The 15296-nt window shown below is 43.3% G+C and overlaps 1 protein-coding gene across 1 annotated transcript; it reads left to right on the top strand.

Moving 5' to 3' along the window:
- Positions 1 to 1634: 1634 nt before the first annotated feature.
- Positions 1635 to 12780, top strand: ST8SIA3 (ST8 alpha-N-acetyl-neuraminide alpha-2,8-sialyltransferase 3). Its single transcript, XM_003926044.4, has 4 exons — positions 1635 to 1991; positions 3363 to 3485; positions 5883 to 6440; positions 9230 to 12780. The coding sequence occupies exons 1-4, from the start codon at positions 1813 to 1815 to the stop codon at positions 9510 to 9512; spliced, it is 1143 nt and encodes a 380-aa protein (XP_003926093.1). The 5' UTR covers positions 1635 to 1812; the 3' UTR covers positions 9513 to 12780.
- The last annotated feature ends 2516 nt before the right edge of the window (positions 12781 to 15296 follow it).

Here is a 15296-nt window from a genome sequence, read left to right as displayed (position 1 = left end):
GGAGCATTCTGTGTGCCACTGTCCGCAACCACATAGATATGTTACCCAAGAGAGCTCATCAAGTCTTCAAACGTTAAGCAAGCACGACGTGTGTAAGGAACCATATTGGGGAAGGAAGACGCCCCTTACTCTGCAGAAGCTTAGAACCCAGGAGCTCATCCCTTCAAGGAATCTACAGCTCCCAGACAGATCATAATATTAGATCTACCAAAGCCCGCAGGCCAAGAAGTTCAGGAGAGAAGGAAGTCATAACCACCTTGGAAAAATCTCTACTTACTTTATCAGAACTCAAAGGCCAATTTCTCACCTCCAGCTTTCTTCACTAGTGCCTATTGACCAGCATTTGGAGGACCAAGCCAAGAGTAAAGCTAGGGTGGCAGAGGCCATTAAACAAATAATAATAATAATTGCAAAGGGCAGAGCTAAAGAAACATGTGAGTTTCCCCTGAGCACCCAATTGCGTGACTGAAAAAATGGATTAATTTGTATTTCTAATGGATATTAAAACAAGAATCAGGTGAATACGCTAAAACAAATTTAGGGTCAAGCAAAGCAAAGTGTCAGGCAGTGTGTTTTCCTTCCACCCTCAGAGGCAGCCTCTCTCATTTGGTTCTTGGGCTCCTTCATAAAAGGATTCTGTGTATTTTTAATGGCCTCAGGTTCTGGGAGGCTCAAGCCACCTAGCCCATCAGGAGGCCTGGCCCCAGGGATGGGTCTGAAAAATGGGCGTTGGAGAGTTAAAGCAGGGCTGACTCCACCAGACTCGGTCAAGTTCGGGCCAAGCACGTTGTCCATCCACTGGGAGATGAAAAGGGAGAGAGGAAGGCAGGCCCTCCCACTCACAGGCCACCTGGCAGCTTTACTAGGCACTATCCTCCCTTTAGGCATAAGTGAAGTATGTGATGGGCATCAAAGGTGGACAGGGGAGTCATTCTCACTAATTCCAAGAAGGTTTTAAGGGCTCCCAAGGCAGGCAGTCCCAGTCACTGTTTGAAGATTCCTTTGGGGTGGGAGGGTGAAGGTGGGACGGAGGGCGGGGCCGTGCCTTGATGAGGGGAGATGCTTTTAAACAGCTGCCTTTCAAAAACCGTTATCTCTGCTTCTCTGAGAAGCACCCAGCTGTTGTTTGTCCTTCAGGACGGCAAATCCGGTTATTTGTCTCTCTATTCCGTCATATTATAAAGTAATGAATGGTCCATTAAACTAAGTTTGGGCGCCTGGTTCCCCACAGCCACCTCCTCGCCGGTACCCTCAGCCGGGGAGGCCGTAGGCGCGGGCTGCAGCCTAGCAGCCTCAGTCCTCCTCCCTCCACTCCCTCCCCCTCCTCCCTCCCTCTCCAGCACCCCCTCCCCCCGGTTATTTGGGAGATTAGAGTTCATTAATTAAATCCTGTGCTTAGATCGAACTGTAACATTATTCCAATCACATTTATCTTGCAGGCGGCGGCGGAGATGGCAGCCTCTCTGGAAACGCGCGGGGGAGCCTGAGCTGGCGGCCGGGGACGCACGGCGCTGCGCGCTCCATCGCCACGCCGCCGCGCAGCCCCTCCATCTTCCTGCTCTGAGCTCGGCCCCGGGCGCCCCTGTCTAGGGGGTCCCGTTCCTCTCCAGGGCTCCTGCCTGCCCCCACCCCCGGCCCTTGCCGCTCCCCCCCACCGTCCGGGTCCCCCTCCTCCGCCACACGCGCTCACACGCCGCGCGCGCGCGCGCGCACACACACACACACACACACACACACACACACACGCCAGCGAGCTGCTGGCCGCTCAATGGACCGATTTCCCCGGTTTCCCTGAACCCAACCCAGCCCGGGATGAGAAACTGCAAAATGGCCCGGGTCGCCAGTGTGCTGGGGCTGGTCATGCTCAGCGTCGCCCTGCTGATTTTATCTCTCATCAGCTACGTGTCTCTGAAAAAGGAGAACATCTTCACCACTCCCAAGTACGCCAGCCCGGGGGCGCCCCGAATGTACATGTTCCACGCGGGATTCCGGTGAGTGCGGGCCTCTGTACGAGCGCCCTCGGGAATTTGGTTGATACGGTGTTTGGGGAAGGGGAGGCCTGGAGGAGGGGTGTTTTTGCTTCTCCGAGACTCTTTGGGCCAGATAACTGCGCGGTCCTTCCACTCCTCTCTCTAATTCTCCCTTCCCCCTCCCTTTTTTTTTTTTTTTAAATCCAAAGCCCCTGGAAGCTGTTGTCCTAATCGATGTGATTGCATTTCTCGTATTCTTCCTCGGCATCCTTTCCCTCATTTCAGAAGTGGGGGTTGGGGGAGGCTTTCAGAAGGGTGAGGGTGGAGGGAAAGCGTGTGTGTGTTCGGGAGGGGGCGGCGAGCCGAGGTGGACAGGCGTGAGGGGAGCGCCCTCCCGGCGCCCTGTCCGCAGACTCCGCGGGCCGGGGCCGGGCCCGGGGCGGTGCGGGCGGTTTAATGGCGCAGGCGCCGGACTCCCCTCGCGCCCTCCTCCTCTCCTCCCCCACCGCTATCAAACGTTGCGCGGGTTTATTCTCAGGAAGCCCATGGGGCGTTCTCCCTCGACCCTTTCCCCCGCTGCCACCGCCCACCCCCCTTTCCGGGATTGCTGCAATTCCCCCGCCCCCTGCGGGAAGCGAGCCTCGGAAGGGCCGCCCACCCTCTCCAGGTCGGAGTCGCTGCCGGGCTGAGGGCCGGTCTGGGAAGGCTCCAGGCACAGCTTGATGCAGCTCTGGGAGAGCCCCCGCCCCTACCTGTGACCCCGGGAACTCTCCCAGCGGGGCCTCCTGACCGGCAGGTGGCAACTCCAAAGTGCCACCTGTGGTCCCAGGCGGGACCAAGGCGCGGAACCCAGAGGAGCCCCGCCTCGGCGGAGGAGCGGAGTTGGCCGGCGGCCCCCGGGGGTCCCCTGCCAAGTTATATCGGAAGTAAAATCGGACGTGGGCTCGGGAAGGAAGAGGTTAAGGCAGGAGCCACCCCCGGCAGTGCCCTGGGCCTCCGGTTTCCTCTGCCCTTTCCCCCAAAATCAATTCTCTGAGGCTGCGGGGGCGTCGCGGGTCTGGCTGGAGGGGCGGCCGCTGTCCGCGGTGCTGACTCCCTGGTCTTCTCTGCGCCGCCTGCGCCTGGCGTGCGCCCTGTTCTCCGCATGACGGCCATTTTATGGTCTCTCTGGCACCCGGAGGGATGGACAATGGAGACGGGGTTCCCTAGTTTTCTTTCTTTATCCTGGGCGTGTGTGGGAGCACAGGGTGGACCAAATGAGAGGGGTTCCGGGATGGAACGGAGCCCGCGCCCGTGCCAGCCGCCCCCGCCCCGGCCGCTGGACTTTAATGGCTACCTCGGCTTCCCAGAGCTGAGGCCAGCACGCTTGTCTGTGCTCATGCCCCTCTCCAGGTCACAATTTGCGCTGAAGTTTCTAGACCCGTCATTTGTGCCCATTACGAATTCTCTCACCCAGGAACTCCAAGAGAAACCTTCTAAGTGGACATTTAATCGGACAGCGTTTTTACATCAAAGGTAGGATAGGCGGAAAAGATCTAAAAAGGTGCTTTTAAGAATTCTGGAGCTCAAAACAAAACAAAAGCAAACAGAAACATCTAAAACAACAAACATCTACACCTCCCACCCTCACCACCAGGTGTATCTGCGTTGTTTTCTTGGCCTGACTGCACAAAGCAATGATCAGGAACCCTCCCCTGTGCATGTAGTGCCCTCTCATAAAAAGGACACATCAGGAGGGCCAATTTGAAAAGAAAAAAAAGGTGCTTCATTTGGGCTTGATTGAGCACCATGATTTACAGCTAACAAGTCTTGCAAGTACCGCCAAAGCCATCTATTTCTTACAAACAGACAAAAGGTTAGTTGCAAAAAGACCACCCAACACATTTTCATTCCCTCACTGAAAAAGAAAAAAACTTGAAAAAAAGAATAAAATGGTATTGTTTCACAGAAACACGGAAAATGCCATAATCTGTCTCCATCAAATTGCTGGTAAAAAGGCTGGCCCAAATATATGTATTTAACTGGTTTTGTTTAGGTTTTGCCTGTTTTCATTGTCTTTACAGCTTTAAACTTACTGTAAAGCTACCTAACTTAATTCATACTAGTTGTAGCAGCTTCACTTTATACACGTAAGACGGTTTTTGGTTACTGGTTTTGTTTTTTGTTTTTTTAGGTGGAAGGAAGAAGGATGAGATTTGCTCAAATATATTTATTCTACTCAGTGATTCTGGTCTACTCTTAGCAAACCACGATAACTCATTACTCCTTCCTTCATGGTGGGATTGTACTGCTAAATGGGATGTGAGCCATCTAGCGTATTCATTAGAAGTGTGAATACTTATTTTACGAACCACTCTATTTAGGGAGTTGTGTTTTGGTCATAGCATTTCTAGTGATTGCTCTCTCTTGCTTTTAAAAGTTTAATCTATGGGCAGAATTTTTAAAAATGCAGTGGATATTCATGGTATCATGAAAATATTGTTTAGTTTAAAAGTCAACATACAGTCATATGATTATGATGAACATTTTAAAAACACTTTAATTATAAATTAGTTCATGAAAGTCAATCAATCTAAAACTCTAGAAGTGCTGTGGTTTTTTTTTAATAATTGGGAGGGTTTTAATTCAATATTAATTTTATGGACAACCCAGAAAATTTTCATGGGGAGAACATATTCTAGCTTTCCCTAAAACATTTCTAACATAATAAAAAATATTCTTCCCAACCAGGCCATTTGATCCAAATGACCAGTCAGAAGAATATTTCCTTCTCAAAACTTCCCTCATTTCAATTAATTCGATAATCTTTAATTAAATTTTTATAAGTAGTGTTTAAAATCTGCCTTACCTTTTTAACAGCTTGTAAGAATGGTACCGGTAACTTGGGGAGTTTTAAAGATTTCAGTTGCTGTTGCCTATATTTTGAAGAATGAAGTCATTTTTTAAAATAAAATTCCAGGCAATGTGATGATATGCAAAGCATTTCATTTCATTCCTGCTACATTTTAGGCAAAAGTTTCAAGAAATTCAATGGGTTTATTTAATATTAGAGAATCTAACAGCAAAGTAGCCTGTTACTGGTCTCTCTTGAATATTATAAATAGCTGAAACTTTAAGAAGAGGTACTTAATTTTACTTAAAGCTCAATACGAAAGCAACTTGAGATTAGTTCTAAGTATCAGTCTTGTCTTGTTTATGTACTTAATTGTTAGAATATGGATATATTTTTAGGATTTATAATAGCCTTGTTTTCTAAGGATTAAATTTCTTCAACTAAATTGTGTTTCTATATAATCAAGTAGAAAACAATCCCTGTTTCATTATTCAAAGGACCTTAATGAGATTATCATCTCATTTCTATTAAATATTCAGCTATACCCACTGCTATTACCATCTTCATATTTTAAAAATAGATAGTGCTATACCGACTCATATCTGTTTGGCTTTTATTTGGACACCAATGACATTTGATATTCTTTGAGCACTGCAGCCCAGTAACAAACAAGTAGAACCTAGTTACAAACTCTGTTACTAATGTTTGTGCATTAATGTGAGCTCTTTCAGGCCTGTGTAAATTGTCTCTCTATATTTTCTGACACAATTTGGTCTATGCCTCCCTGCTGATTAAATAAGATACACTCTTCATGTGGAGTAGAAAACCAAGGTATGGCAGCTAAAACTGAAAGTTGCATTTATAAGCCTCAAAGAATACACCCAGAAATTGACTGAAAGATAGAATATGTATACATTCTAAAGTAGTCCTCCCTTCAAGGATCACAATTATGTATGTATAATCTTTTTTGGATTCATTGAGTCTAAGATTCCCTCTGAATGCAAAGGCAGCATAAGACATAAGATGGAAAATCAATTCTTCTGAATGGAATGCTTTTAATGAATTTCTCTTTATTTTAGGCAAGAAATTCTTCAGCATGTCGATGTAATAAAAAATTTTTCTTTGACCAAGAATAGTGTTCGGATTGGACAACTGATGCACTATGATTATTCCAGCCATAAATATGTTTTCTCTATTAGCAATAACTTCCGGTCACTGCTTCCAGATGTGTCACCCATTATGAACAAGCATTATAATATTTGTGCTGTGGTTGGAAATAGTGGGATCCTGACAGGGAGCCAGTGTGGACAAGAAATAGATAAATCAGATTTTGTTTTCCGTTGCAATTTTGCCCCTACGGAGGCTTTCCAAAGAGATGTTGGAAGAAAAACCAACCTTACCACCTTCAACCCCAGCATCCTGGAAAAATATTACAACAATCTCTTGACTATTCAGGATCGTAACAACTTTTTCCTCAGTTTAAAAAAGCTTGATGGGGCCATTCTTTGGATCCCTGCATTTTTCTTCCACACTTCAGCAACTGTGACCAGGACATTAGTTGACTTTTTTGTTGAACACAGAGGTCAGTTAAAAGTCCAATTGGCTTGGCCGGGAAATATAATGCAACATGTCAACAGGTGTGTATATTTTATTGCATTTTACTCATACCCTACCAGATGGCAAATCAATGTTGTAATCTCTTGGGGGTGGGAGCCATCCAATTCTTCAGTTGTTATGGTTAGTTAGTAGTTAGGAGAAACTCATGTCCTTTGTAATGAGTGAATGAATGAATCATTCCAGCTAAGAAGTTCCATCTACCCACAGCTGGTAACCAAGTGTCAAATGGAAGCACTGGTACTTCATGAGTCTCTTGTCTCTATTCTTTGTCCTCTCCCTTGGTAGTAAGGCTATGGAGCAGTCATGAAAATCACCACAAATCAAGAATTTTCTTTAAATAGATAGCTATATTCCAAAAATGCCAATGGCTAGAGACAAATCAAGTGGTTTTTTTAGAAACGATGCAGTTGACTTAAATTTATGTCTTTTGTAGATGTCCAAGGTTAGCAAACCGCCTAGGTAAATCATAAATTGCACAATCTACCTTTATAATCTGATACTTGAGTGCAAAAACATGAAAAAAAAAAGTATTTTATGAGCATGTTGTTATCTCTTCGAATTTGATAGCCAAATCAGGCAGGGATGCAATATTTTCATCTAGTCTTGTGATTTTCAACTCTGGTTGTACGTTAGAATCACTTGAGAGCATTAGAAATACTATTGTCTGTGCTCTGCCTCAGGAGATCCTAATGTAATTCATCTGGTGGGTAAGGAAGTGGAGACTAGGTACTTGGTTTTTTTTTTTTTTTTTTTTTTTTTAATTTGAGACGGAGTTTCACTCTTGATGCCCAGGCTGGAGTGCAATGGCGCGATCTCGGCTCACCGCAACCTCCGCCTCCTGGGTTCAGGCAATTCTCCTGCCTCAGCCTCCTGAGTAGCTGGGATTACAGGCACGCACCACCATGCCCAGCTAATTTTTTGTATTTTTTTTAGTAGAGACGGGGTTTCACCATGTTGACCAGGATGGTCTCGATCTCTTGACCTCGTGATCCACCCGCCTCGGCCTCCCAAAGTGCTGGGATTACAGGCTTGAGCCACCGCGCCCGGCGGTACTTGGTATTTTTAACAACTGCCCTGAAGATTCCAATGGGTAGTAAGAATTGAGAAGCACTAGTCCAGGGCATTTTATAAAACAAGACTATTTGTAGAACTTTTTTTCCCTTTAACTTATCTGGAGAAAATTAATTCAACTTCAGTTTCCCCTATGTAAGGAGCTTCAGTGTCCTAACATAGCCCCAGATTTTATTACAAGTTTCAGTGTGTTCTGGGAAACCTGGTAAACAGGGAATTCTGAAGATCTTTATTCCACAAAATGTTTATTCCCATCCTGTAGTCTCCTAAAGTTCACCATGTGTAAGATCTGTTTCTTTAACCTCTCATAGGAGGAGGAATTATAGTCTAATAAACTGGTGTGTATCTCAACGGTAGAGTGATGCCATAATTTACAGTCCAAACTGGAACTTTTTCTTTAAGAGAAAGAGGATGCTATTAATAATTAAACACAGATAACTGACAAAATGGGATTGTTCCAGTTCTCCAGTGTATATGGTCACCTTTTTAAGTGGTAATATAGCCCAGCTCCTAAGTTTAAAGATGAGTCAACTGAGGTACAAGGAGCAGAAGTTATTTACCCAAAGCAGAAGTTATTTACCCAAAGAAGTTATTTATCCATGGGACAGGTTGGTAGGAGACAACCAAAAGCATTGTCAGAGTCATTCTAACTCCTTAGACAGGAATATTAAAACCAAGACTGAACTTTTAAATTTCATCTGGAAGGAGAAAGGTTCACCTTTGAAACCTTCAAGTCATGAAGAAGGAACTACATGTGCTGAGAAACTTTCAGAAACTAGCCTGTGTGACTGCTTGCCACAAAAGTGGAGTTAATCATATTTCATAGCTACTCAGGCTTCAACAAAATACGTGGGGTCAATGAAAACTGGAAGGAAATACAGTCCATAGAAAACTGGACTCATGAATAGTTTAAATCTGCCTGCATCTCACACACAACACGTAGAAGCCTCACATATTTGGCAGTATCAGCAGGAAGGCTTCAGAGTATTAACACTATTTAAATATGGAAGGAATAACAACTATAATTTATTATTTACATTTAATACTTCTTACACACTTTCTGAATTTAAAAAATTTAACATGTCAGATTGTAACATGCTGAAGATGGGCTTGGGGACCCCTAGTTAGAAGACGAAGCAAGGAATACAATCTTTTACAAGACAGTGAAGAAAAATAAAGCTCCACAGTCTTCCTAAACCCTCAATGAAGGATTTAGTTCTAGGTTTGAGAAAGGAAGGGACAGAGGAGTTCCCCTTAGATTAAACAACCTCCTTCACCCTATCCAAGAGCCTTTTATGTAAGAAAGGTACAATCATTCTTTTTGGTGGTCTTCTGTTGTGTTACCACTGAGTCAGAGCCACACTACTCTTTAGAGAATCCCAGGGGCAGGGGCATCTCCAAGGTCCAGCTTCAAAGGTGTGTAAAAAGTGTGATTCCAGGAAATCCCATGCTCAGAAGGACCTGACACTTGGTTTAATACTTTGCTCTTGCACTATGCTTTTTGAATCAAGAATCCACATTTTTATTTCTTACTGGATCTCACAAATTATGTAGCCAGTTGTGCCCAGAGGTTTGGTTTTTTTGTTTGTTTGTTTTGGTCGCCTAAAAGATGATTTCACAGCAAGTACTATTTAAAAGTTACACTGACAAATCCACTACCCAACCCAGTCAGATTGACCTTGCTGATTGAAACCTTCAACGCTGACCTCTGAATCCACATGTACTTATTGTTCCACAGGTACTGGAAAAACAAACATTTGTCACCTAAACGACTGAGCACAGGTATTCTTATGTACACCCTTGCGTCAGCAATATGTGAAGAGATCCACTTGTATGGATTTTGGCCTTTTGGATTTGACCCCAACACAAGGGAAGATCTTCCATACCATTACTATGACAAAAAAGGAACCAAATTTACCACCAAGTGGCAGGAGTCCCACCAGCTGCCTGCTGAGTTTCAGCTGCTGTACCGAATGCATGGGGAAGGGCTCACCAAGCTGACTCTGTCACACTGTGCCTAAGAACTCCGAACGGAAAGTGCCAAATGGCTGTTTAAAAAGTGCCCCAAATCAAATTGAATAGTCTTCAGAATAGAACCCTAGAGAATGTTTTATAAGGATTGTCTGCCATTTAAAGGGAAAGATGTCTTTTCTCTTTTGCACTGCTCTTTTAAGAGTTTTAGCAGATTTAGCAGGACGTGCATTGAAGCCACATGGTTTAGACTTGATTGATAAAGAGATTGTTGCATTTGGAACTATGCTGCTAATGAAATGGTTTGAAGTATTTTCATGTTTAGATTTTAATAATAAACTGCCTCTCATTTTTATGAGGACCAGAGCTATAGTTTCTGCAGCTCTGCTCAGATACAGTCCTCATAATCAGAGGCCTCTGGCCAACTGGGGCAGTATCTGTTTTCCTGGTGGGATCAGACTGTGAAAAATGGAAATGTAAAAAACTGGTTTGCATATCTCATCTTCTATCTATCTCCCTATCTCTATCTCTATCATCATCCTCTCTCTCTCTCTCTCTCTCTCTCTGCAACCACTCCCTGCCCTACCACCATGGAATTTAATAATTTGCTAGGAATCCTATTGAATTCGCTTTGCTTGTATGTGTTGCATTTGTATTTGATGTGTTTAAGGTTCTGGGTAACTTTGATGTTTCATGACAAAATGAGCAAATCATGATGGACCCCCTTGTAATTCCTTTTTTTAAAAATGCCTCTGATGCAGTCCTCACTAGTCCATTCAGTCGTTCTACAGCAGTGTAGTCCCTCTGTGGTGAGTGGGATATAAGGCAGTGCATCTTTCATGATCTCAAAGAAAGGCTAGGTCATGGGTGGCATTGCATCTCTTGACTTAGGCATTATTATGGCAAATGATAGCACTGTGGCCACATCTCAAGGCCATTCCAGCCTAAATTTAGTGCCTCCCATGATCCCAACCCATGCACTGGGCTGGGTCTTGTCCCAGAATATAGAGGCAATGAATCAGCTTAAGACCCTGGGACACATAAAGAAAAAAGAAGAATACTTAGAAGTTGTTATGGAATCTGGTGTACCCTAAATTAGTGTGGTAACCATGTTACCCATTCCAGCTGGGAGAAAGTGGAGGAGGAGCTTGGCCAGGCCAGGCACCCATGTGAATAGTGCTGAGGTGCAATCATTTTCCATATCATTGTGTGCACAACCACCAATCCAGAACCATTGGTTCTCTTTGAGAACATTGTAGCACTGGATATTTCCTCTTTCCACTGAAGTCAGAGCTATACACCTACAAATTAAGCATTTCAAAAGAAAAAGCCATTGTGCAGTGGCAAGAGTTGGAATCCAAGATTATGTAGATGTGCCATGAAGGAAGTCGCTGGCCATTCTCATTTTCTTTATTTCAGCCTTATGAGTAGAAATCAAATCATTCCCATTCCTGGCTTTTTACTGAGCAGCACTTTGTTCTTCCAGTTCAGCCCAAAGTCTGGCCAAGTTGATGTTAAATTTTAATAAGAATTTCTTTCTTCTTTCCAAATGCCAGTCAAGCATATTTGTTACGAATTTGAGTGGGGCAGCTCATTCTTTTCCTGAAATCTAGCTTGCTTGCAATGCAACAAATAACTGTTTTTAAAATGTGCTGCAGTTCAGTAATCAGCTCATTGCCCCTTTTTAGGAAGGTATGATCATGCCTAAAATTAAACCAAATATGGTAAAGAAAGACACCACCCTTATGCTCACGTTCTGCCTGATCCTAACACTGCCTTATTGTTCTTTTCAGAAAGCAATCTAATTAGAGCAGCTTGCATAGATCCAGATATTAACTAACGAAATCAACACCAAGTTCAAATGTGTTACCAACTGTGGCACACATTACCATATAATTATAAGAGGAGATATTAAAAGCATTTTTAATTCAGTGGTATAATTTAATGGGTATCACAACCACACCATGTTTGTTCCCTGTCCCTTTGGGTTTTTTTGTTTTGTTTTTGTTCTGTTTGGGATGAAGTCTTACTCTGTTGCCCAGACTGGGGTGCAGTGGCACGACCTCAGCTCACTGCAACATCTGCCTCCCAGGTTCCAGTGATTCTCCTGCTTCAGCCTCCCATGCAGCTGGGATTACAGGCGCCTGCCACCACACCCGGCTAATTTTTGTATTTTTAGTATACATGGGGTTTCACCATGTTGGTCAGGCTTGTCTTGAACTCCTGACCTCAAGCAATCCACCCGCCTTGGCCTCCCAAAGTGCTGGGATTACAGGCATGAACCACTGTACCCAGCCCCTGTTCTATGTCCCTTGGAAGAGGACTGTACTATCCTCACACTGCACTGTTGGGATCACTGAGAGATTGCTGACAGAAGTGTTTAGTTGGCTGTACCTGTGCTCTTAGTTCATTTGGTTACAGCAAAGTGATATTAATGCCAATAGTACATGGGCCAGATTCTGACTCTGGAGTTTTAATCCCAGTGTGCCCATTCATTTTCACTAAATATAAATGCATAGACACTTTAAACAAAAGCAGGTTAAAAGAGGAAAAGACCATAATCTCTAAAAACAGTTTATTGTTCTGTAGTAGACTATACATTTTATCTCATCATAATGCCAAGGATTTTTTTTTAAGTTCAGAGAGATTTTTAAAATCTCACTGCATTCTTGGCTCCATCTTAACCTTAGAGTAGAAGGACCTTCCCATCCTCCTCCACCATGTCATCTGTCACTTTAATGAAAACTCAAAATAGTGAGGAAATGGACTTCTCTCCGGAAATTGAGGGCTTTAGAGCTCAGGCTCATCTCTGCTTTTAAGGAGGACTTCCTGGAAGTGATCCCAATAGATCACCCTTCTCTTTTGAAGAATAGCAGCTTCTAGCTGATCATGCAAAATCTATTTGTTTTTAAAGACTGTTTCAAATCTATACAACCATTTTTATGACCAAAAAAGTTTGTGTGCTCCAAGTTTCCTGATTAGAAAGGCAGCTGGCTGTCCTGCAGCTCCCAGGCTTGTGTAGTCAAGTGCAGTGAACTGAGCAGTAATCAGCTCAGGACCATTGGCTCTTTCCTCCTCAGTCAGCTACAGATACATGCCCTGGCTTTTGCATTGACCTGGATTTGTTGGTTCTAGACTAATTATATCCTTTTGTCAGAGCCTCTCCCTTTTTTTTTTGATACTCACAGGAGAGTCCCCTCCAACTATTGGAATACATTTTACCATAAAGCCCCCAAGGCGCTCTACCCCAACACCAACACAGATAACCAATTAAGTTGCAGAAAGGGGAAATAATCACAAACATTTGGCAACCTGCTTGATGCTAGACCCTAGGTTTTCATTATTTATTCTGAGTGTCATATGCAGACACAGATCCAAGGGAGACAGGGTTAAATGGTGGTGTCAAGAATTCCTTCCATGCCCCAAAAATCTCTCCCATATTTGAATATTAAAACGTCTATCATTTCTCCACCTTGTGTCTGTGTCGTAAGTGTCTTATTGTAAAAGTGCTGTATGTCTAGTAGCTTTGCGTGCCTGGCAGTGCTGACTATGACTATTATGCCATCTGTCTGTGACATTGATGTCAGGTACCTGGCCATGGGGCTACCAGCAAGGATGTGCAAAGGAAGAACCGCTGCCCCTGCCTCCAGCCTCCTTATGCCCAAGCCACTACTTATCCATGAATGCGAGTGCCAAGACAAACCTAATTTGGTGGGGAAGCCAAAGAATGAGAGAACATTTCTTCTTCTTTGAGTCAAGCCACTAATTATTAGACACTCTCAGACAACTAAGCGGTATTGACCTGAAGTCAAAGGAAGCAGGGAAAACATTCTAGAATGCTAGGACACTGGCAATGAAGAGGCCTACAGCTTCTCCAGTTGTGATTCTTGACTTTGCAAATGAGAAAATGGAGAAACAGAGAGGCTAGGTGATTTGCCCCAGATGACATAGTCAATTAGCGGAGAAATTATGATTCCTCCTCTACGACGTCTTGGCCTTATCAGCATTAAATGAAGCTGGGCTCACAGAGAAAGTGATTTTGGTCTGGGATCTGCAGGGCACGTAAGTGAGAAAGGCTATAAAAGAGGAGAAAAGGTACTCCCCTCCCAAAAATTACTTCCCAACACAGAATAATAAGGGAAATGCTTGTGTGGGTATACAACTGTCCACCGATTATCACCTACCTTCTCCCTGACATGAAAGAAAACTCTCTTGGTAAATCATGATTTGGTAAATAACAATTTAGTTACTGGTGGTTCATGCTTGACAGCTGGAATCTTACCCAATAAGCTATTCATCTTAATAAAACCTTGTTTTAGTAACGTGTATGCATAATTTAGAAGTTGAAGGCTGAAAATGGTTGTGTACTTCTCCATATATATAACTTTCATCAGGGGTCCCTTGAGTTAAGAAATGCCTTCTATTTTATAGGTAATCTCAACAGCAGACTTTGAAATATTGTGTTTGGTTCAATATGCTAAGAATATACACAAATAATTTTGTGGGTCTTCATGTGCAAAATGACAAACTGAGCAATTTTCTGTATAATTCTGGATTCTTAAAACCTTTTTTCCCATAATTGTTTGAATGCAGTAGGCAAAAGTTTCTATTTAAGCCTCTACTTCTCCCTGAATGTGTAGAACTGTTATTTTGCTTACAAAGGGGCTGTGTGTTTGTGGCTGAGAGCCCAGATGGAGCACCCTGGGTGCTGGGGATTGAGGGCATCTTGGCCAGCTGATTGACCTGTCTGGACTCTGTGGCCTAATTAATCAAGGCCACAGATCAGTTGGTACCGAGCACCAAAATGACTCATTATGCCTTGCTCACGCTCCGATTGCTTTGCCACATAGATACAACATTTGAAATAGGAAACATTTTAGAAGTCATTATTGTATTACATATTGTTGTATTACGCAGTATTTCTGAAAATTTATTTTTATTGTGATGATTTATGATTGAAGACATATGTGTTTGAATAGATGTTCCTCAGTGAAGCCTATTCTCTTGTTGTTGATGACAGTGGCGTCACAGTGAAGAGCTGCTGCAGATTAACTGACTTCAGTTTAAGGTAACCATGGGGTTCTGGGGTTAGGACTCGGATTATGCAGCTGATCCCCAGCAAACACAGCTGTATGAAATAAGCAACTCTTCAAAATACAACTATTGCTCCCCACTCCAGATCTTTGATTCATAACATCCTGGGATAAGTCCAGCTTACAAAGATTCCCGGGTGATTCATGTGGCCAGCATTTGAAAACAAATAATATTTACATCAGGAGTTATCTATACCATTTTGAACAAAGTAGCTAAATGTTTATTCCTCCTTGTGCCATTGGTTTCACATGTTCCTTGAAGTTATCATGGTAAATGGCAATATAGACACAATCTTAGTGATTCAGCAATTCAACTACTTCAGCTGAATAGACCAGCTGCTAATTTATAAGCAAATAGTAACTGATCAGTTTAGTCAGAAGGGATACAAAGCCCAAGACAAGATGGAGAGCGTAGCTTTAATACACACTTTATCTCAAGTCCAGCTCTTCATATTTCCCTCTTTACATTTCAAACTAAGAGACAGATCTCAGGCCACTTGTCTTTGGAACTGGTGAGATTGAGAAGCAGGGAACTTAAATAGTCATGCAGATTCCATTTGGAAGTCATTCGAGCCTAAAATATTTTTCTAAGGGGTCTGATTTATCAACCTCAGGTGATATCCAAAACACAAAGCTATTCAGGCTAAAATGAAACTAATCAATAAAGGAAATTCAAGAGACTCCAGTTCTAAGACTAACCCGTATAAGAGGGGTGGTCAGCTATTACTAGCAGCCTTGTAC

The sequence above is a fragment of the Saimiri boliviensis genome, chromosome 13, assembly GCF_048565385.1.
Source record: "Saimiri boliviensis isolate mSaiBol1 chromosome 13, mSaiBol1.pri, whole genome shotgun sequence".
Lineage (NCBI taxonomy): Eukaryota > Metazoa > Chordata > Mammalia > Primates > Cebidae > Saimiri > Saimiri boliviensis.
Note: the sequence above shows the minus strand (reverse complement) of the source record. Positions and strands in the feature narration are given on the sequence as shown.

What these genes read in the sequence shown, in the direction of transcription:
- ST8SIA3 (XM_003926044.4), top strand. Translation starts at nt 1,813, where the DNA reads ATGAGAAACTGCAAAATGGCCCGGGTCGCCAGTGTGCTGGGGCTGGTC. An exon ending in ACAGCGTTTTTACATCAAAG is followed by an intron (nt 3,486 to 5,882) that starts GTAGGATAGGCG and finishes TCTTTATTTTAG; the next exon opens with GCAAGAAATTCTTCAGCATG. An exon ending in ATAATGCAACATGTCAACAG is followed by an intron (nt 6,441 to 9,229) that starts GTGTGTATATTT and finishes ATTGTTCCACAG; the next exon opens with GTACTGGAAAAACAAACATT.